This window comes from Physeter macrocephalus, chromosome 1, assembly GCF_002837175.3.
Source record: "Physeter macrocephalus isolate SW-GA chromosome 1, ASM283717v5, whole genome shotgun sequence".
In the NCBI taxonomy this organism is placed as follows: Eukaryota; Metazoa; Chordata; class Mammalia; order Artiodactyla; family Physeteridae; genus Physeter; species Physeter macrocephalus.
Window position 1 is genome coordinate 105436839 of NC_041214.2, and position 21802 is coordinate 105458640.

At 36.6% G+C, this 21802-nt stretch overlaps 1 protein-coding gene across 1 annotated transcript in view; it reads left to right on the plus strand.

The window, feature by feature from the left end:
- The window catches only part of IFT57 (intraflagellar transport 57), a 61291-nt gene that overhangs the window by 29630 nt on the left and 9859 nt on the right, over window positions 1-21802 (plus strand). Inside the window, exon 6 of the mRNA XM_007114272.3 lies at window positions 5801-5923. Within this exon, the coding sequence (XP_007114334.2) occupies window positions 5801-5923 (123 nt within the window). The remainder of the gene's footprint in view (window positions 1-5800; window positions 5924-21802) is intronic.

Here is a 21802-nt window from a genome sequence, read left to right on the forward strand (position 1 = left end):
AGCACGGGCTCTAGGCATGTGGGCTTCAGTAGTTGTGGCACATGGGCTCAGTAGTTGTGGCTCGCAGGCTGTAGAGAGCAGGCTCAGTAGTTGTGCCATGTGGGCTTAGTTGCTCTAGGGCATGTGGATCTTCCCGGACCAGGGCTCCAACCCGTGTCCCCTGCATTGGCAGGCGGATTCTTAACCACCGCGCCACCAGGTAAGTCCCTCAGGTTCATTTTAGAAACAAACTTCTCAGGATTAAGGTGATGGTGACGTGGTTCAGATCAAATGTCTTGGTAGCAAGCTGGGGAAAATCATAGGAGAAGATCCCAGGCCTGTTGTTTGTCAGCTTGGCAGTGATGTTTGAACATTGACCAATGTGCTTGTGTGCAGGTTGTGAGGAAATAATATCGTCATCCTGTCCTTTATCTGGTCCACAAGTTGAGAGCAAAGAGCTCCATACAGAGCTCTTGATATAAGGCTGTGCAAGGCAGATGGCCCTCACATCAAGTGTCTTGAGTGGTGGATGACCTGTGAAAACAAGTTCCTTGACAAACTTTTTAGTGACCGTGTGGACAGTAATTAGCTTGGAAGGATGCTGTTGGAGAAGACACCACAAATATAAAGTATATTTGAATTGCCTCTCAATCAAAAGAAGAAATAGAAGTGACCAAATAAAAATATTTGGAGCCTATGAAATTAAATTTCACTGATAAAGAAATTAAAATGATCATTTTACATATGAAGAGGCACCCAACCTCAATGATGGTCCGGGGAAAATAAATTACAATGCCAGCATAATAGTTTTTATTTCCATTATATTGAAAACTTAAAGTGCCTTTGTAGCATCTCTTGTCATCATCAGTGGAAACAAGCCCTTTGATGTACTCTTACAGGGAGTATACATGACTAACATCCCTTTTGAGGCAGTTTGTCTCCCCTTTTGCTTCTTCAGGATCTGGGCTTTAGGGGTTCTGTGGGGCTGATGTTTGTGTGATGACTTTGATATTTCCTGTGTTCTTGGGCCTCTGGTCAGTCTCCTTCGGGCACCGATAATTTGATTTCCTGGCCCGCGGTCCCCAGGAAGGTCACGGCTTTGGCAGGAGGGGCCCCTCCAGAGCTGGCGGCGCTGTGGCCGTGGGCGGGGTTGGGGGTCGCTCCACCCTCCCATTGGGCTCTGGGGTGGCTCAGCGACAGTGGAGGGAAGAGACCCTGAGCCAGGAGTTCCAGCTCCGCATAAACGCGGGCTCCATTCTGGGCGGCGGGGTTGGGGGGTGGGGCCCCTCTGCCCCCTCTGCCCTTAGTCATTCCGGAAGGGAGGTAGGGGGGCAGGGGCTCTCAGGGAGGGAGCAGCCCGGAGCACCAACCTTGCATGTTCGATCCTTGAACTGACCCTGGGTATTATGCCTCAAGGTGACGTTAGGGGATGCCTTTAGACTGTTTGTTATCTTCAACTCTCCCTTTGGCAGTCATAGGGTCAGTTCTCATCCGTTTCTTTTTCTTAGGACCAATTATTACCCCCATTAACTAGCCTCAGACTCTTCCTAATAGACTGTAAACTCTTTGCAGGCAGGGATTAAATCCTTCTATCTCTCCATACCAAGCACAGTGCCTGGATTCTTACCTTGAATGTTGTAGGAGCTTAACAAATGGCTTATTGGTAAATTAATTATAAATGAGACTTCGGGATAACCTGTGTCTTACTGAGCTTCTAATTGTTTCTTCAGCAGCATTAACTGGAAAATGCAGTTTCCCAGGAGCCATGCTTTATCTTAGTTAATGTTGTTTCAGAGAGGAACTTTGTCATGATTATGTAAAATTTTGATTAAATGGAAACAGCAGTTTATTTCTCTTTAACTAATAGCTCCACATAAAATACCATTTGTTATTAGAGAAACAATTGGAAAGGAAAGGTTTTCTCAAAGTATTATAACCAAGGCATGGTTAAAATGATTTATACTTCATATGTAGGGCTTGCTCAGTTAATGTATCCACTTATTAGGCATTAGGAAATTCTGAGTGAGGAACAAGGTTATGAAATAGATGGGCAAAGATGGAAGCAGAAAGAGACTGTATAGTTTGAATAAGTTAATGCTGCTCTACCAAGCCTAATGTTCTCTTTTTTTGCCCTTTCTTCATTTAGTAACTAGGCCATTTCCCCCAGTATATTAACTATAGCCTAGGAATGAGTGAAAATTTTTGAGCTGCTACATTAAATCATTTCAGGACATTGGGAGTAGGAATTAGCAAATTATTGCCTGAAGGAACCAAATAATAAGCTAAGAATGGTAAATGCAACTTACTGAAGGGCCCATTATAAAACCAAATAGTATTATAGCTTATGCACGGGGCTGTCTTGATGTGGTGTTTGATCTCCATGTACTCTACTAACTCTTAGATTCTGAGTCCGATTCAAACAGAGCCAATGCTAACCCATTTGCCTTTGTGAAAATTAAAAAAATGTGCCCTTCCTTGAGTAAAAATTTTAAGTATGTTATGCACAGCTTGAACAATCCAATGTTCAGGCCTGAAGAAGGTGGGAATGTGGATGAGTACCCTCTCTGGCTTTGTTTGGTGATTCTGGACTCCACCCTCCTGTAAGGAAGGGAAGAGGAGGGATGGCATGGAGGGGATGATGGGGTTGGGGAAGTGGCTCAAGGATTTAATCAGTAGCACCAGTTTCAGTTCACCGTGGTTCTGTAAGTCAAACTTATTTTTAAATCAGTGACTAGAACACCTACGTTCTATTAAGAATCATACAGAACTGCTGCTTAAGAGGACGTGCCCCTTTTCGACTCAGTCTGGCTCTGTGGGATTGGGATGTGGGGGCTTTTAACCCTGGAAGGAGCAAGCCTGTGTGTATATTATACACACGCTCCAAATGTCAGGGCTCACATCCCGCTGGTAGTGTGTACCTCCTCCCACCCCCCCATCACCCTCATAAGTCTACCCGGTATTTTATAGAAAATGAGCCAGTCAGAATTGGGCCTCCTGGAGCCAGGGATGGGTACTGGCATGTGCCAGTGAGTGTGCAAGTATATGAACATTAATGAATGTCAGTGTGGAGTTTCATGACAGAGAATTTTCCCTGTGGCTTTAGGTTTCCACTGGGAGACCCAGTACCTCTTCTTATGCCATCACATACATTCTTATATAACTTCACACATGTCTGCTTTGTGAATACTGCCACCCGCCCCCAGCTATGATGCTATTGTGCTACCTTGGATTCAGTTTATATAGGTCTATAGCATTATATTAGGTACTCAAAATAATATAATGTTTCTATATTTAAATGAGCACCTTAATGTTTAACATAGAATCTTGGACATTTTTCACTTGGAGTTTCCACATTTTACTTTTGTTAAATTAATGCTTGTATTTTTTATACTAACTGAATAAGTTCAGACCACATATTGTGAAATGTAAAAGCATATATTAGTTACCCATTCTTTAATTGCATGGTTAGAACTGTATAGCCCCCTGAATTTCTGAACAAAAAGCAATATATGCTCCTTTTAAGGCTCTGAGTCTGTTTAGAACTTGCTAATATGAGCTGGGAGGTAGGAGAGAGAGAGAGAGAGGTTTTCTGACATCAGCAGTGCCCTAGAGACTCAGTCGGGAGTCAGTTCAAAGGCCCTAAAGACCTCAAGCTCCCCCCAAAATTAAATCCCAATATAAGGTTATTCTTGTACTTAGTGTTATACTGGACAAGAAATATCTTTTAGTGACATAAATTCACACTGAGAATGTAATTTCACCATGAGCTTGTTTATATAGTCTTTTATTTTTAAATGTTGTATTATGGGAAATTGCAAACATATACAGAATTAGAATGAGATAATGAACCCTTATGTAACAGTACCTGGTTTAACAGTTAACGTTTGGTTGATCGTGTTTCCTCTAAAGCCCCTCCCTCCTTTTCTCTTTGCCCCATAGTATTTTAAAGTAAATTTCAGACATTACGTAAATTCACCTGTAAATATTTCAACATTTATCTCTGATTTATAAGGCCTTTTTTTTTAACATATCCACCATGCCATTGTCATACCTATAAAATTAATAATAGTTCCTTAATATCATCTAATACTCTTTGACATTCAAATTTGGACATTTTTCACTTGGAGTTTCCACATTTTACTTTTGTTAAATTAATGCTTGTATTTTTTATACTAACTGAATAAGTTCAGACCACATATTGTGAAATGTAAAAGCATATATTAGTTACCCATTCTTTAATTGCATGGTTAGAACTGTATAGCCCCCTGAATTTCTGAACAAAAAGCAATATATGCTCCTTTTAAGGCTCTGAGTCTGTTTAGAACTTGCTAATATGAGCTGGGAGGTAGGAGAGAGAGAGAGAGAGGTTTTCTGACATCAGCAGTGCCCTAGAGACTCAGTCGGGAGTCAGTTCAAAGGCCCTAAAGACCTCAAGCTCCCCCCAAAATTAAATCCCAATATAAGGTTATTCTTGTACTTAGTGTTATACTGGACAAGAAATATCTTTTAGTGACATAAATTCACACTGAGAATGTAATTTCACCATGAGCTTGTTTATATAGTCTTTTATTTTTAAATGTTGTATTATGGGAAATTGCAAACATATACAGAATTAGAATGAGATAATGAACCCTTATGTAACAGTACCTGGTTTAACAGTTAACGTTTGGTTGATCGTGTTTCCTCTAAAGCCCCTCCCTCCTTTTCTCTTTGCCCCATAGTATTTTAAAGTAAATTTCAGACATTACATAAATTCACCTGTAAATATTTCAACATTTATCTCTGATTTATAAGGCCTTTTTTTAACATATCCACCATGCCATTGTCATACCTATAAAATTAATAATAGTTCCTTAATATCATCTAATACTCTTTGACATTCAAATTTCCCTGATTGTCTCAAAAACATCTTTTTACAGATAGTTTAAGTTAGAATCCATATAGGTTTATACATTGTATTTGGCTGTTTGTATCTCTCAGGTTTCTTTTTTTCTATATTAATAAATTTTTATATTTTTCTTACTTTTTAAATTATTTTTCAAGGGAGCATAAAAGGAAAAATACTACCAAAATTAATGCATTAAACTTTATATTTAAATCATTAGTTTTTACATTCTTTATGTTTTCAGATCCATACATACTTAATGCCGAAATGTGGAGGGCTGAGAAAATGGAAAAAAAAAAATTTTCCTTTTCTGATTCAAAAACAGGCCTGAATTGAGCTTATTACTCAACAGCAGAAAACAAATGCAGAAAGTCGACCCCTACCCTATTTGAGTTCAAATAAGTCTGCATTAAATCACATTTTTAAGCTATATTATGGTTTGACCTAACCACAATATCACCTTATAAATACAAAATTTGTAAACAATGTGACCTTTACTTCTGGGATCTTATCTTTTTTGTCTTTCAGATTTTGGGTTTGTATTTCAGTACAGTGAATTCAAACTAAGACAGTGTTTTCTTACCAAACATGTGAGTGTTTGCATCTTTTCTACCATTACCAATTAACATACCTAAATGGCTTATTCATTGACAGTATTCCCATTAAGTTCACTCTGATATCTCAAACAAATTATTCTTTGTAAAAATAGTTAAATCACATATTTGCTTCTTTTATAAATACTAACTTTTCTATTCTACCAGGTTGGTGCATTATTGTCTTTCAACACGGATAGGAGGACAGAAAAAAATTTCTTCTGCCGCTGTAATTTTAATACTACCATGCTTGATATAAATTGTGCAGTGCTGCTAAAATGTCTCAAAATTTTACCATTTCTTTTTATAAACTCTCAATCCTGTGATATCTTTCCTTTCTTAGGATATGAACGAGTCTGCCAAACAAGAAGATATTTTGGAATCCACAACAGATGCTGCGGAATGGAGTCTAGAAGTGGAACGTGTACTACCACAACTGAAAGTCACGATCAGGACTGACAATAAGGTATAGAAGAGAGAACACATTTTGTTCAGATAGATTTTTATAAGGCCATTTCAGGGTCAAGGGTACTCCCAGTTACAAAAATGATTTAAGACGGGATTCAGTTTCCAGTGTTTTATTTTAATAGAGATTTAATAAATTGTTGTTGAATGAATAAATAATGTAATATGGGCCACAAAGCAAGGAGTGTATCTTTAAAATGATTTGGAACACGTCATATTTCCCTGGGATTAAGGCGTATTTTCTCAATACATTTTGATATATTTTCTTGGCAATCATATTTTGTTTAGGTGAATAGTGAATGAAATTGGAATTCTATGACTGTATACTAACTGAGTAGAGTTAAAAAATGGTTTAGAACTCTGCTGGTTGGCAAAACAGAAGACGTCCTGGAAGCTACCTTACATAATCTACTCAGTACACATGATTAAAAGTTTAATATTAAGCAAATAATCAAGAAATCATATGCAATAAAGATTTGGGGATTAGGCCAGATGAACTGGCCCATTTAATCAAGTTTCTGCTTACTTTTTACCTACAATTTATGAGTAAGAACTTCAGAACAAGCTAATAGGTGACTAGACAATACTACTCTCATTAGTATTATAATAATCTCTATAAAAGAGGCTAGAGAGACATCTAGGTAAAAAAATTAAAGGATTTTTATCCTTGGAGGCTAGAGACAAGCCCCAGAATTATGGAACACGGTTCTAGGGAAACTTGTCACTCTACAGATGTGGTTGTATGTCTGCTCCCCAAAGTAGCAGCCATACAAAGATTGCTGTTTTCAGTGCCTTGGAAGCTAATTCATACTTCGATTGCCTGGATTTGGGCATGTAGAACTGTATCCTAGAGAAGGTAAGAAGTAGCCTAGACTCCTAGGGCAGTCCTAAAATAAGATAAGGACAACAGAGGTCTTCCTGGACTGTGAACAGCTGTGGAACAAGCTTTATCTAGAGTAAGTGGGCAAATCCTACAGCCTGTTTACAATATATTTACCCAATCATTATGGAGGACAGCTATTATTTGAGTATATTGGGGGTAAATTCTCTGTTTATGTATCTCTTATATGTAAATACATATTAATAAGTATTTCTTTCCTGATTTGATCTCTGCTGGAAGTCATAATTTTCAAAAATGTAATTTTTTTGTGAAAATATAATTTCTGATTCTTTAGTTTTGTCAGAACAAATTTTCTTCATAAAATTAAACATCACTATTATTGTGACTGTAGTTAGAACAACATGTTAAAATAATTGTGTAGTTGGGAACTCTCAAGTACATCTTAGTCCCGTGAGGAAGCAAGTTTAATTTGTTTACTTTCAAGATAAGTAAACTCTTGAAATCAAACATCTCACTTAAAATCTAATAGGATCACATGAGTGTGTTTTTTTTAAGAACTGTCATTGATCTCCACATAATAGAAGTAACTGCATAAAGAAAGAGAGGATATAAATGTAACTGCTAACCTATACAGTTTTATAAACCAATACTGCAGTAGTCAAAATCCTTGATTCTTAAAGAATCAACGTTCTCCTGATTCGGGGAAGAATTAACTAATTCGGAGTTGGACTCTTAGTCTCATGCCGTTCATTACCAGCCTTGATCTTATGAGGATATACTGTGTCATTAATTATACTGTCCGTGTTACAGGCAACATTCGAAAATGTCAGATAAAGTTTTTGGGGGGCTTGGTATTTTTTCGAATATGTGAATGTCATTTTGAGTTTAGATTTTTGTGGTATAAATACTGACATAAAGTCCTATTTGATTGCTTTTTCAGAATTCTTCTCTAGATAATTTGGTCCTTGTGTCCAGTGTTTCGTAAACCCTTCTTTCTCCTAAGTATTTCAGCTGTAGCAAATGGGAATTACAGCTTTAGGGTCAATTATTTATTCAGCTTACTTAAGAAAAATAAAATTATACATTGATTTGAGAAAATAAGGGGCTAATGAATAGAGAAATGTTTTTCATGTCTCAGAAATAAAGTAATCTGGTTATATATGTGGTTTCTTACGGACTCATTATCCTCCTTAATCAGGAAGGGTTGACACCAGAATCATGGTAGATCCCATTCTTCCTCAACTCCTAACTCTACCAAAACCAAACCCTCTCCTTTACTTTTGGACAAAACAATAACCTCTTACTCACCGCAGGCCATTTAGGAGCTTTCAAGATTTCAACTTCATGTTTGAGGGGGAAGAAAAGGAATTAATTATTTTCAGATCAATGTGTTTTACTGATCACTGTTACATTAATTTTTAAGTAGCATAGAGATATAGGAGATAAGTAATATAGGGTCAGCATTATTTAAAACAATTATAAATTTCTTTAAAATTACCTTGTGTTAGAAGTAAAAAAAAGTCCCATATTTATTTGGCACTGGATCAAATGTTTTGCTTTTTTTTCTCACAGGTTCATTTTAGTCCTTGTATGCTTCCCAGCAGTGTATTATAAAAAAAAGTAAATCGTCTTTTCCGTTCTTTTTGCATATTATAGTCTGTATGCTTGATGACATCCTGTCATACACCAGTATTTTATTTTGTATATTCTTCATAATGTAATCAGGTTTTTATTGCTAGGCAAGCTTATCCTTGTTTCTGGCACTACTTGTTACTATTACCAGTTCTCAAAGAATGCAAATAAATTTTAATATTAGCTTAAACAAATTACAATTGGGAAAATAAGTATGCTGCCAAAACTACAAATAATACATTCCACAACTGAAGATAAAGGATTTTTGTCATATGCTGGCTTGAATGGACTATATTAGCAGTTCCCTTTTTAGAGCTGGGTATAGAGAATGCTCCTGGTGATTACTTCTAGAGTAGCTATACAGCCGTCTCAGATCTGCCTCAATTTGGAATAATGTATCTGAAGACACAGAAGTTTTGCCAAGAGAGTCGATAAATTCAGCCAAATCCTGGGTCATTAACCAGGTCATTAGCCAACCCTAGTTAATGCCTCAGTTCTGACCAAGTGAGTAAGGCTCAGGCATCAATTCCTTAGAAGGGCAGTCTGAGGACACCTAAACTAGAGTGGATGTCGGTGCCACCTAATAAAATCGTCTACGAGTATAATACATCCTGGACTTTTTGTTCTTTCCTTTCTTTTTTTTTTTACTCTTTATTTCTCTAACTCTTTCCTTTTCTGCTGTGTTTTTATCTTTTTTTTTTAATTGTTCTTTATTAGACCCCATAGTAGTGCCCACAAGTGTTGCATAACTACGCTGGTGGAATTTAAAACTAAGAGCAAACATCTGTGATTATACTCACTAGACTTAAATCTGTAACTGGTCAAGAATTATTCTAATCTCTGAGTCTTTTTAAAACACAATTTTATTGTTAATTATACAAATAATACAGAAGTAATATTTCAAGGGGAGAGGAGGCAGACAGTGTACTGTGAATTAGAAGCTAGGGATCACACATTTAGTCCCACCATCAAATCCTGATTTATTGACCCAAAGTTTCAGAAACTTAGTAGAACTTTGGTAGCTATAAAGACCCAGAGAGGATGGAGCCTATCTCACAAACATCCCCTTGACACGCAAAATTCGTATTTCTACCACTTACTAGCTGTGTGATCTAGGGCAAGCTACTATAGCTCTCTGTTCCTCCTTTCCTCATCTGTAAAATGGGACTAATTATATTCCTTACCTCATGGAGTTGTTGTAAAGCAACAAGAACAGTGTCTGACATATAGTTACTGCCTAATAAATGTTAATTATTGTTATGTGACAATATTGTTTTGTAATATTATTGTATTCTATGATAGCCCTCTTAGGTTTGTGTCTGTATCAGTATTCAGGAAGAATTTACAAAATTTCTGCCCTAATGCTTCTATCATTTAAGGGAATATTGATAACAATCAGCCTTATATTTTTACCTAGGGTGTAATTTGATTCATATAAACATCACTTTGGTAAATCTTTCTAATTTTTTCCTTAGTAAAGGTATATATGATATGATGAAAATAATAATAATAAATGATATTTACTAAGTGTTTGCATTGTGCCAAGTGCTGTTCTTAGCGCTACATATGTTGACTCATTTAATCCTTTCCACTGCCCTATGATATGCAGGTACCTTTTACTACAGATGAGGAAACTGAAACACAGAGAAGTTGTTTGCCTCTGCCTAGTAAGTGACAGATATGATATTTGAACCTCCAACCCAGGCTCTTACCTATTCAGTTAGTGACAATATAGCATACTGGTGAAAAGCACAAATTCTAAACTCAGGACACTTGAGTACTCATCTTGAGTCTAACACTTATTAGCGGTTGGAGCCTGTGGGTAGGTTACTCAACCACTCTGTGCCTCAGTTTCCTCATCTGTAAAATGGAATTCATTATAAAGCCTACCTCAACAAAGTTATTAAATGAATTAACATATCTAAAGCACTTAGAATGGTGCCAGAAGAATCACTTAATATATGTTGACACCATTCTGTGTGCTTTTATGTATGATGTTGAGATTTTACCTCTTTTTTTACATATCATTTCATCATGAGCATTTCCACATATCCTTAAAAATTACAAACCATAACTTTAGATGGCTGTCTGTAGTGCTAGAAGGTTACCGTCAATCTCCAGCTGAGTGCCTGGTAGGGAGATGGCTTGGCCAAGCTCAGCAGGTTGGGGTCAAACCAGGAGCTCTAGGATCTGGGTGGAGAAATGACAGGGCATTGTCCTGCAGGAGCTGATGCTTAGGATATGGGCAAGCCTAAGGACCAGAAGATCTGAGAACACAGACCAGTAGCAAGAAATGGATCGGCCAGTGGGTCATTTTAGAGAACAAGTGGTTGTTGAATGTGGAAATCCAGCTGAAAGAGAAAACATGGAGAGCAAGAAGCAGAAATGAAGATTAAATAGAAAATGAAATTTAGATATCTTGTATACTTACTCATTGCTGCAAGAATGTACAGTCAGACCAGCCTGTAGGTTGCAGCTGCTTTTACCTGTTTTTAACCGTGTAAGGGGCTCTTCCTCAGTGTACTTTATGATAATTATTGAAGGATAATATTTCCTACTTGATTGAAATATTTTAAATTCCATAATAGTAATTTTTTAAACTTTTAAGTGAATCAGTTGACAGTTACTGAGTTGAATAATAAAATGGTTGAAGCTGAGCTGCGAAAGAATTCTGCATGTCTTCTATTTCTAGGGGAATAGAAAATGTGAATGCATATTCATATAGATTTCACTCTCTATAGTTTTGATTAATTTTGATTGCTAAATAAATACTTAATGCTGTTTCTTGAGGAAAATTATTCTATCTTTTTTAGTTTCTGTTTTACTATTAAAAACAGCAAGCTTTTATTTGGCTTTGTGGAAATAAACAGAAGCCGCCTAAATGAGAACTGGCAGAGGCTATTCAGAACTTGCCATAGCAAGGGAGTCAGCCATCACCACTTGCGTCGGCAGAGAACTTAAGGCACGCAGGAGAATTTGAAAGACTTGTAGTGGAAAAAAGGGAAGGCTTCAAGTATGTTCATATGTGACTGGAAATTTGGAGGTAGGCTAACTAGAAGCAGGGCCTCTCATGTGATTGGTTAGGGGAGGATATTTGGCTTTGTCTAATTGGTCCTACATTGGAAATGTGGGGCGGGGCGGGGCGGGAGAGTGCGGTTTGAGCAAAATTGGGGAAGCTGACAGTTACTAAGTCCTGACCATTTCGGTCAGTTGCTACAGAGGTTATATTTGGCTTCCTGGACTAGTTGCCACAGATTGTGGGTCAGGATTCTAAATATTTTGGGTAATGATCTAGCTGTTATCTGTTGTCCATTTGTATGTTCAGTTTCTCAACTTCATTCATTGAACCGAGGGAAAGTGTCTTCTTAAAATGATCACTCTTATTCATCTTTATCAGGAGAATGATTTTTTTCGAGTCAGGGGTTTTTACAAAGAAACTAAGTAATCATTAATAATATTTATTTCTGTTCCCCAGAATTAAAGAAGAGCAGCAAGCGTGAAATCAGTTTTCAACTAAACCTTACATAGGCCCTTTTTTTTCAATTATGCAGTATTTATTCCTAAAAGATTGTATATTGTAATGATTTAATATTAGGTATTTAATGCAATGAACAAATGTTCTATCGTGCTTTAACGCCCTGTGGATATTGTAATTAGAATTTTGATTAATGACTTAAATAGACTTTTTTCCAAATTATAATTCAATGTTTCCTGCTTTGTTGTTTTAAAAGATAGTTGGCTAGATACCCCCTTCATTCCACCAAAATGTCTTTAGTAATTATGTAAATCTTCAGGTTCATTACAAGGAATTTAGATAAAGAGATTATTTTTTATTTAAGGCTTAGGAAGTACTATAGCATGTGTTTCTAATTTTTTCAAGCCTTTGCTTCACTGAACTGCTTTTTTACATCCTTACCTGTTCTTCCGTGTCCAACTTTCTGAAGGTTGCAGTTGTAAAAAGAACCTTAAACTTAAAATTTCAACTCTAAGCAATTGGATTTCGTTTTAATGTAAATAAACCGTACAGCTGTTGCCTTGGGTAATTCACAGCAGGAAACCTTTTGGGAAGGGTCTTTCTGCTAAGGATGGAATCATGACAATAGTCTTGAGCCCTTGGGCTCTCTAATCACTGTGAGAGCTAAAACCTAAGAGGTAATAGAGAGGCCTTCATTAATCAGCAGGTGGAATTCCATTTAAATGAACCTGGGAGGACCACAGAATTGCCATATTAGATCTAAGTCTCTTGAAATTGGAAGCCAAATCGTGCAGAAATGGACCATGGTAGGCTTCCTCTTTTCACTCTTGTAGACAAATCTATATCTGGAAGCAATGGAGGGTATTTTTTTTCATTCCGAAGCAGTGGAAGGTCAACTTGCTTTGACCTTCTGCCATCGCTGTGTTTGGATGCAGTGTAATAAAATTTAGCTTTCTAAATATTTTTGACCTGTAGGGATTTATAAATGATTATAGTTTTGGAGTAAAGAGCATTTCTCAAGACTTGTACTCTGGTTGCTGGATAGGTTATATTGATAGGTTTCTTGCAGTCATGAGCAAAAAAGTATAATATATTCTGTGGGCTAGGATACAGGAATACATTTTACATATATGTTCCTCATAAAATGGGATTCTGTCTGTTATTTAAATAACGGAGAAACCACGTTTATAATTCTTACAGAAGTTCTGGTAGACCTTTTGTTGAAACATAATCACACAATTTCTAAAAGATAAGGAACCAAATTTTTAAAAGTTGGCTTTTGCAATTACCAGTAACACATGTAAATACAGGTGGCAATAAGTTGGTCTTCATGAGACTCCATGCAGGAGTAATAGCTCCAATTACTGTCAAAAATGTTTGTAATTGTATCCATTGCTGCCAGACAGTAAATACTTTTTAATATAGTAAGGCCGTAAATGTACATGCTGCTGTTGTTTAAACAAAATACAATTTTCAGCAAATTTATCCTTGAAACACCTGCTGTAATCAGAAAGGGGTGAATGCTATCAAAATAAACTGCCTAAATTAACTAGACACACATACATTTTTAGAGCAGCCGGTGTGATTACTCAACTGCCACGTCGTCTCAGAGAAGGAGGGGAAGTATTCACTGATGGACTTTTACAGGCAAGCTTTCTTTAAGGGAGAATACACAAAACAATACCGTTTTGGATTTTTGTGTTATTTTTAAAATATGGTGTTATTTGGTGGACTTTAAGTTGTATTCTCAAGGTCAACATTTTTTTTTTTTCCTTTGTAGCATGTGGGTCATGGACAGGGCTGTGGGAAATACTATGCTTAAATTATACATTTGAAAATACTGCATAGGGGTGTAGAAAAACCCAGCCATCCTTAAGCAACTGGAAACGATTTTTAGCTGCTTCGGTCCCAGTCTTGTTGAACATTCAGGATATTCTGTGTTTAAAGTTAGTTGATGATGCCTTCCTTCCTATTTACCCTGAGCATGATAAATGTTTCAACTGGATCCGGAAAGGTTTCATTTATCACAAGTTGAAATCAGAGAACAAGTGTTTTTGCTTTAGAGATTACCATCATCTCTAACTAAAGAGCATCAACAGTGGTAGATTTTTAAGGAAATAACCAATAAAGACTGCATGTTATGTAAATGCTAAGGAGGAAAGTTACTAATGCCTCACGGTAGATATACCTCAAATAGACATTTGTGATTGAGAGCATTGAGTTAATATACATTGATTATAATTGAAATTTCTAGCCTAAATATATCATTATTACAAAGTATAATTTCACGTTTCCTTTTACTTAATATAAAATATGAATTGAAGCAGAAACCATTTATCGTATGGACCTCCCTATAAAGTGCACTTTTTAATTGCCTTGACTCATTTTTCCAATCAACAGTATTAGAGCACTTCTTACTATCAGAGTGTTTTATTACAAATTTCTTAATATTTGGACAAATTGTTACCCCCATAGTCTTTATCCCATTATATGTGATTGTTTCTTTAGGCCAAGGTAGTGATTTAATGTTTCTTAGTTCTTCAGATATGGAGATGACTCCATTTTTTCAGTTTTTGTTTTTTGAGTATCAGTATGAGATCAAAGTTTTGATTAGTAGATTCTCAAAGTTGAGAGGGACTGGCGAGGTCATCTCTTCCAGCTATCCACCATGGTTCCTCAGCATCCTGTGAAACAATGACATTCTGAGTCAGCCTAAGAGTGTTCCTGCATTCTCAGAAGCCCCCCAATCTCTGCCTTGCCAGATCTCTTCTCAAGGCTTGCAATGCCTTCTAAGGTCTGGAAAACCTCACTCAGAAGATTTGTGTGGCCATAGAAAAGGGGTGTGGATAGAATAAGCATGAATAATAAGTCTGAGTCAACATGTGAAAATGCTTAGTAACAGATGGTAGTCAGTAAAGATAATCTCTGAGCACACATTAGAAATGTAATCATTTACTAACAAGGTATTTTATGGAGAGATTATGGATCTCCAGTTTCAGTTCAATTACAGGCAGGTGTGAGAATCCCAGTGATTGTTATGATAGCCTTTGCTTACCCTCTATGCACACGTATTATTTTCTCTACAAGGGCAATATCTAGAAAGCAAGAACTTTCCCGAGGAAACATATATTTCCAGCTTGATTGCCACACCCCCTGCAACAAATACACACATACAGCATACAGCACACGTACATACTGAACTCTTCCTAAGTCGTATGTCTAGTTCTTTGAACACTTATGAAGAAAAATCATGCTCTCACACCACAAAGTTGTATACCACAGAAGACTTTAAGCTGCTGACAATTAAAGAAAAGCGTCACATTTAAAAATTCAGGAAAGCCGCACCCTGCAACTATCCTGCAACCTGCTGGGCATTTTTCATTAAGAACGTAATCTCATGAAAAATTTACTTAATTTAATGGACAGTCTCTCTCTCTCTTTCTCTCTCACACATACACACACACAAATACACACATAAATGTGAGCCGTGATGAAGCTGAAAATTAATCTAACAATTAGAACAGGAAGAAGAGATGGCAAAACTGCTTGTGCAAAGTGGCAAAAGGAGAGAATACAAATAATGTTCTGTCATTAGAGAAGGGAGTGTTCTGGGTGGAGGAGGGAAATACGCTGCTCATATCCTTGCAAAGGGAATGATAAATTATTGACCTGTCCCAAAAATATTTGCTACAGTGAACTTAGACATATGCAACTCCTTCTATCAAGCTGTCTTCTCTGCCTCTTTCATTTAACCTGATTTCCTGCCATCAGATTTCCAGAGAATTTTATCATTGACTGTGGATGGAGTATTAAACGTGTCACAGGAACATCAGTATTCCACAGTGAAATCTTGAGACTGATCACTTTGGGACTGCAGCTCACCCTTGGCCCTACCTCTCTACCACTGCAGCTACAGTTATCATTTTAATAACTAAGTCTGTCTCCCTGTGGTTAAAACGAAGATGAATTGTCCAGATCCCCTTCCAAACAAGGACTTGCCACCCAGCCGCAGAGAGTGCGGTCAGCAGACAACCTCCAGCTGTCTGCTCCTTCAGTGCAGAGCTGCCTAACTCAAGGTTATGCCCTTCCAGGGGAGCCCACATCTGGCTTATGTGAGTTGTTTATAGTTTGTGACATAAATAATGCTGATTTGAAAATTCTTGAAGTGTCTTTTGGGAAACATAAGTACACCTTTCTCCTGCAGTTTCTGCTGAGAGTGAAATTGCTAGGTCATAGTGTCTGCATATTTGAAAGTGGTTATACAAATTTATACTCCTAGCAGTATCTGAAAGTTCCAGTTGCTCCCCGTCTTCATCAACATTTAGTATTGGTTCAGTCTTTTTTATTTTAGTCATCCTGGTAGGTTTGTTGTGATGTCTCACTGTCATTTTAATATGCATTTTCCTGATGACTGATGAAGTTGTGCCCCTTTCCATATGTTTATTTGGCAATTGGATATTCTCTTTTGTCTTTTGCTATTGGGTTATCTGCTTTTTCTTTTGATTTATAGAAGTTCTTTATATACTCTGGATATGAGTCCCTTGTCAGATATATGTATTGCAAATATCTACTCTTTAGCTTCCTTTTCACTCTTATTGGTGTATTATGATAAAGGCGGCTTAATTTTAATATACTCAAAATGATCTCTTTTGCGGGGAGTGGAGTATGGCTAATATTTATGTTTTAATCTTTGTTTAAAGAATCTTCGTTTACTCTTTGTTTAAATCTATGTTTAAGAATCTTTGCTTCCCCCGGTGTTTATGAACATATTCTCCTGTTTTCCTTTTGATGCTGTATTGTTTCACCTTTTGCAGTGAGATCTACAGTCCATCTAGCATTTATTCTTGTGTACAGTGTGAGGGTGTGAGGTAGAACTCAAGATTTATTTGGTTTTCATATGTATATGCAGTTGACCCAGTTTATGGACAAGGTTATCCTTTTACCAGTGATCTGCTTTGTCATAAAAAGAGAACATGTTTGTGAGGGTCTGTATCTGGACATTCTGTTCTATTACATTGGTCTGTTTGTTTCAGTGGTATCTTTTAGATTTTATTTTCTGTTTATTTGTTCCTGTTATATAAAAATACATTTCTCTGTGTGTGTATATTTGTATACATCTCCAGCAAACTTGCTAAATGCACTTATTCTAACTGTAAGCCTGTAGATTCTTTTGCATTTTCTGTGTATACAATTATATCATCTGCAAATAACATCAATCTCATTTCTTTCTTTACAAGCTTATCCCTTTTATTTTCTTTATCTTGCTTGAAATACCTAGTCTATGTTGGATATAAGTGGCATTAGCAGGGGGAAAGCTTTCAGTATTTCAGTTTTACCATTCAGGATGATGTTAGCTTTATGACTTTCACAAATATCATAAGGTAGATTAAGGAACTTTCCTTTGGTTCCTAGTTTGCTGAGTTATTGTTATGAATGGATGTTAAATTTTTTCAAGTGATTGTTTTTTTTTTCCTTCATCTATTGAGATGACCATTTGACTTATCTCCTCTTTTTTTCTTTCTGGTTATGGTGGATTATAATGGTTGATTTTTTTTTTACTCTCTCCATTTTATTGCTAAACAATCAATATATTTGTTAATATATATGATTGTTAAATATAATCAATATATTTGTTAATATATATGATTGTTAAATATAATCAATATATTTGTTAAGCAGTTGACTTTTATGCAATAACAGGTATTGTTTGTATGTCAGGCCATAAATGTTATCATTTACAATATAGCAAGGCAAAACCAAAACACAAATAAATGAATTTTTGTTAGAACAAAATATATTAAATATATTCAATAAAAAAGCAAAGTTTCCACAAAAAGAACTTTTACTCCCAAATGAGAAAGAAAATTGAAGCATGAAAAAAGCTGAGGAAGGAGAAGGAGGTAGGCTTAAAGCAGACACAGTTTGTCACTGGCTGTGAAAGTTTATGGTGCTGGTTTTTGTATGAACATATGTCTTCAGTCGTCTTCGTGTACTTGGCAGCAATTCCTACAAGTGGAAACACTGTATTGTATGGTAACTTTATCAACTTTTTGAGGAAATACCAAGTGTTTTCCACAGGGGCTGTACCATTTTACATTCCTACCAGCAGAGGATTTAGGATTCCAATTTCTCCACATCTTTGTTAAAACTTGTTAATTTCCTTTTCCTTTTTTTAAAAAAATCACCTTCCTAGTGGATATAAAGTGGTATTTCATTGTGGTTTTAAAACTCTTCCCTGATGACTAATGATGTTGAGTATCTTTTCAAGTACTTGTTAACTATTTGTGTATCTTCCTTGGAAAAAATGTCTGTTTGAGTCTTTTGCTCATTTGTAAATTGGGTTATTTGTCTTTCGTCTTGCGTTATAAGAATTGTTTATATATAATGGATACTATCCCATTATCAATTATATGATTTGTAAACATTGCTTCCCCTTCTGTGGGTTACCTTTTCACTTTTTTGATGGTTCCCTTTGAGCCAAAGTTTTTAAGTCCAGTGAAGTTCAACTTATCTGTGTTTTCTTTTGTTGCTTGTGCTTTTGGTGTCATAATTAAGAAGTCCTTGTCTAATCCAAACTCATGAAGACTTACACCCATTTTTCCTCCCAAGAGTTTTCTAGTTTCAGCTCTTATATTTAGGTCTTTGATTCATTTTGTGTTAATTTTTATATTTTGTGTGAAGTACAGGTCCAAATTAATTGTTCTGAATATGGATATCCAATTGCCTCATGACTATTTGTTGGAAAGACTATTCTTTTCCCATTGAATGGTCTTGGCCCCCTTGTTGAAAATCAGTTGATCACAGATACGTGGGTTTATAACAGTATTACTCATAATAGCCAAAAGGTGGAAACAACACCAATGTCCATCAATTGATGAATGAATAAAGTAAACATTGTATATCCATACAATGAGATATTATACAGACATGGAATAATATTCAACTTTAAAAATAAAGTAAATCCTGACTTTTGTGACAACATGGTTGAAGCTAGAAGACATTATGCTAAGTGAAATAAACCAGATGCAGAAAGACAAACATTGTATGATCTCTGTTATAAGAGGAATCTGAAATAGTCAAATTCATAGAAGCATGTAGTAGAATGGTGGTTGCCAGGGGCTGGGGATAAGGGGAAATGGAGAGAGATGATCAAAGGATACAAAGTTTCCATTATGCAAGATGAATACATTCTAGAGATCTAATGTAAAGCAGTATGAATATGGCTTACAATACTGTATATAATGATTGATTTTTGAGTATTAAACTAACCTTGCATTTTGGAATAAATGCAACTTAATCATGTTATATTATCTTTTTGTATATTACTGGATTCTATTTCCTGGTATTTTGTTGAGGATTTTTATATCTATGTTTACAAAAGATATTAATCTTTAATTTTCTTGTTTTTTAGGTGACTTTGTCAGGTTTTAGTGTAATGCTATGCAGTTCTTATAAAACAAGTTGGCAATTGCTCTCCCTTTTTTTCCTGTTCTCTGGTAGAATTCATATAAGGTTGCTGTTATTTCTTTCTTAAATGTTTGAGAAAATTCACTGATAAAGCCATGTAGGTGTGGCTATTTCTTTGTGAGAAAGTTTTTAATTATATATGTTTATCCTAAAATGTTTTAAATATATTTTTTCATTATACAGTTGATATATAAATATATTCTCATAAAAATTCAAATATTAAAGATAAAACTAAAGTCTTCTTTAACCATTGCCCCATTAAAATTTTTAGTTATGCTTTACTGCATTTCATCAGGGGAATGACATGATATGATATAGTGGTCTTTGCAGGTTTAGGCTCTACCACTGTGTGAGCTTGGGAAGCCTACTTTAAAGTAGCTGCATCTCAACACCCGCATAAAGTTTTTAAGAGAATTGTATTTGATGATGTACGAACAGTGCTGAGCATAGTGCCTGACACTTATGAAGCATTCCTTGAATGTTAACATTGAAGTTGTTGTTATTAGACTTAGAAAGATCTCAAAATGGATGTGAGGTACATAGAATTTCCTCCCCAGAGTGATCTTGAAAATCCCTAGAGAAAGTGAATTCAGAGCTGAAACAAAGGCCTGGTAAGAAAAAATGGGTTAGGCACCTTTAATGGAGGGAGCCCATAAAAGCCCTTGTAAATATTTTTATATTCATTAAAATAAAACTGCAAAAGCAGAACAATGAATTAAGATTTCCTCACTAATTATTCATAACAGAATCGAGGGAGGAGCAGTAAGAATAGAGGAGAAAAGTGGGGTATATGGCAGAAGTTACATTTTGTGATGGACAGCAATTCAAGGCACATCAGAGCCTTGGGGCCCTGCGCCTGCCCTTGGGGGAGAGGTAGGGCCCCTGCTGCTAGGGTCAGCTGTGCTCTGGCATGGACTTTTCCTGAGCCCAGGAGAAAACCATCCCAGTACACATGAAGGTGCCTTCCTCAGCTTTTCTGTATCAACAGTTCTTTGGCACTCTGCCTCTCCACAAGTAAAGAAGCTCAAACTTGGGTGAAAAAAAAGTGAGAGTTTGACATTTCACAAGTTGTAAATTAGTGTAACTTATACACAGATAGAAGTTCCATTTGCCATGCTTAGCTCATGTTTCAGTCTGTCTTTCCCCTGCAGTTTCAGAGAGGTACTTTTAAGCACTGAGCTGGAGATCCAAGCAAAGAAACAAAATGTCTCTGTGTCTGCAAAGGAAATTGTTCAGGTGCTGGTCTGCTGAAGGAAAACCCAGAGATCCATATAGTCTTCCAGTTACCTTAACTTCTGCAACAAGATCTCATACATTGTGATTTTACGGTATACTGTGAATCACCATCTGCAGAGATGTCATCACAATTCTCCAGTTTCTGAAAAAGGGAGATATATAATTTGGTGCTAAAGAATTTGGAGCCAGGAGGGGAGTTATAGTTCAACAATACCTTTGCCATCTACCTCACAGGTGACAGAGAGAATTACACCTGAGATTTTGTATGAAAGGATTTTTAAAAATAGAAAGTCTAAAGAAATGATATTCTGTATCATTATTAGTCTTCTCATTTCCATAGAGAGGAAATGTGCTAGGTTAGGTGAAAAACTCAACTTCAGTAGAGATAAGAAATGATGCTTAATAGACACACATAGAGCACTTTGGGATAGGTGACTAGTAACCTCCAGTGGCCCATGTGGTCTCACTTGATATGTAACAAAAAGAATTCTTGGTTTACCTTAGATACTCTTTGGTAGTTCATTTTATCATAAAGAAAAGCAGCATATAATACGTAGATAAAGCACTGGTATGGAGTGCTTTCCACTTTCCAGACATAAAACTTTGGAAAGGTCATTTAACCTATCTGATTCTTTTTTGTCCCTATAAATTATGTATATGTAGTCAGTTTCTTGGTATCACAAACCACCTCCAAATCACAGTGGTTTACAATAAGAATAGCATACATTTATTCTCACTCAAGATACACATCTGCCGAAGTGTGGCACAGCGGTGGCTCTATTCCAGCTATGTTCCATGTTTCATATTCTCAGACCTAAAGGATAAACCCCTGTGTGGGGCATGCCTATTATCATGGCTGAAAGAAAGAGCAAGAGAGCTGGTGGATGCCTCTTACAGCTTCTGCACAGTCCTGGCATAGGCCATGTCCATCATCATTCTACTGGCCAAAGAGAAGCACATGGCCAAGGCCAGCATCACTGGAGCAGTGAAGTGCAGTCCTCCCACAACCAGCCAGCAAGTCACATAACCCTCTTACAGGGAAGGATAGTGGTGAAAAAGAAGGGATGAGAATATCTACTTAGTGCTCCAAACCTTTGTGAGTCTCAAGTAAGGAAAGATGTTTAAAAGTGCATTGTAGGGCTTCCCTGGTGGCGCAGTGGTTGCGCGTCCGCCTGCCGATGCAGGGGAACCGGGTTCGCGCCCCGGTCCGGGAGGATCCCACATGCCGC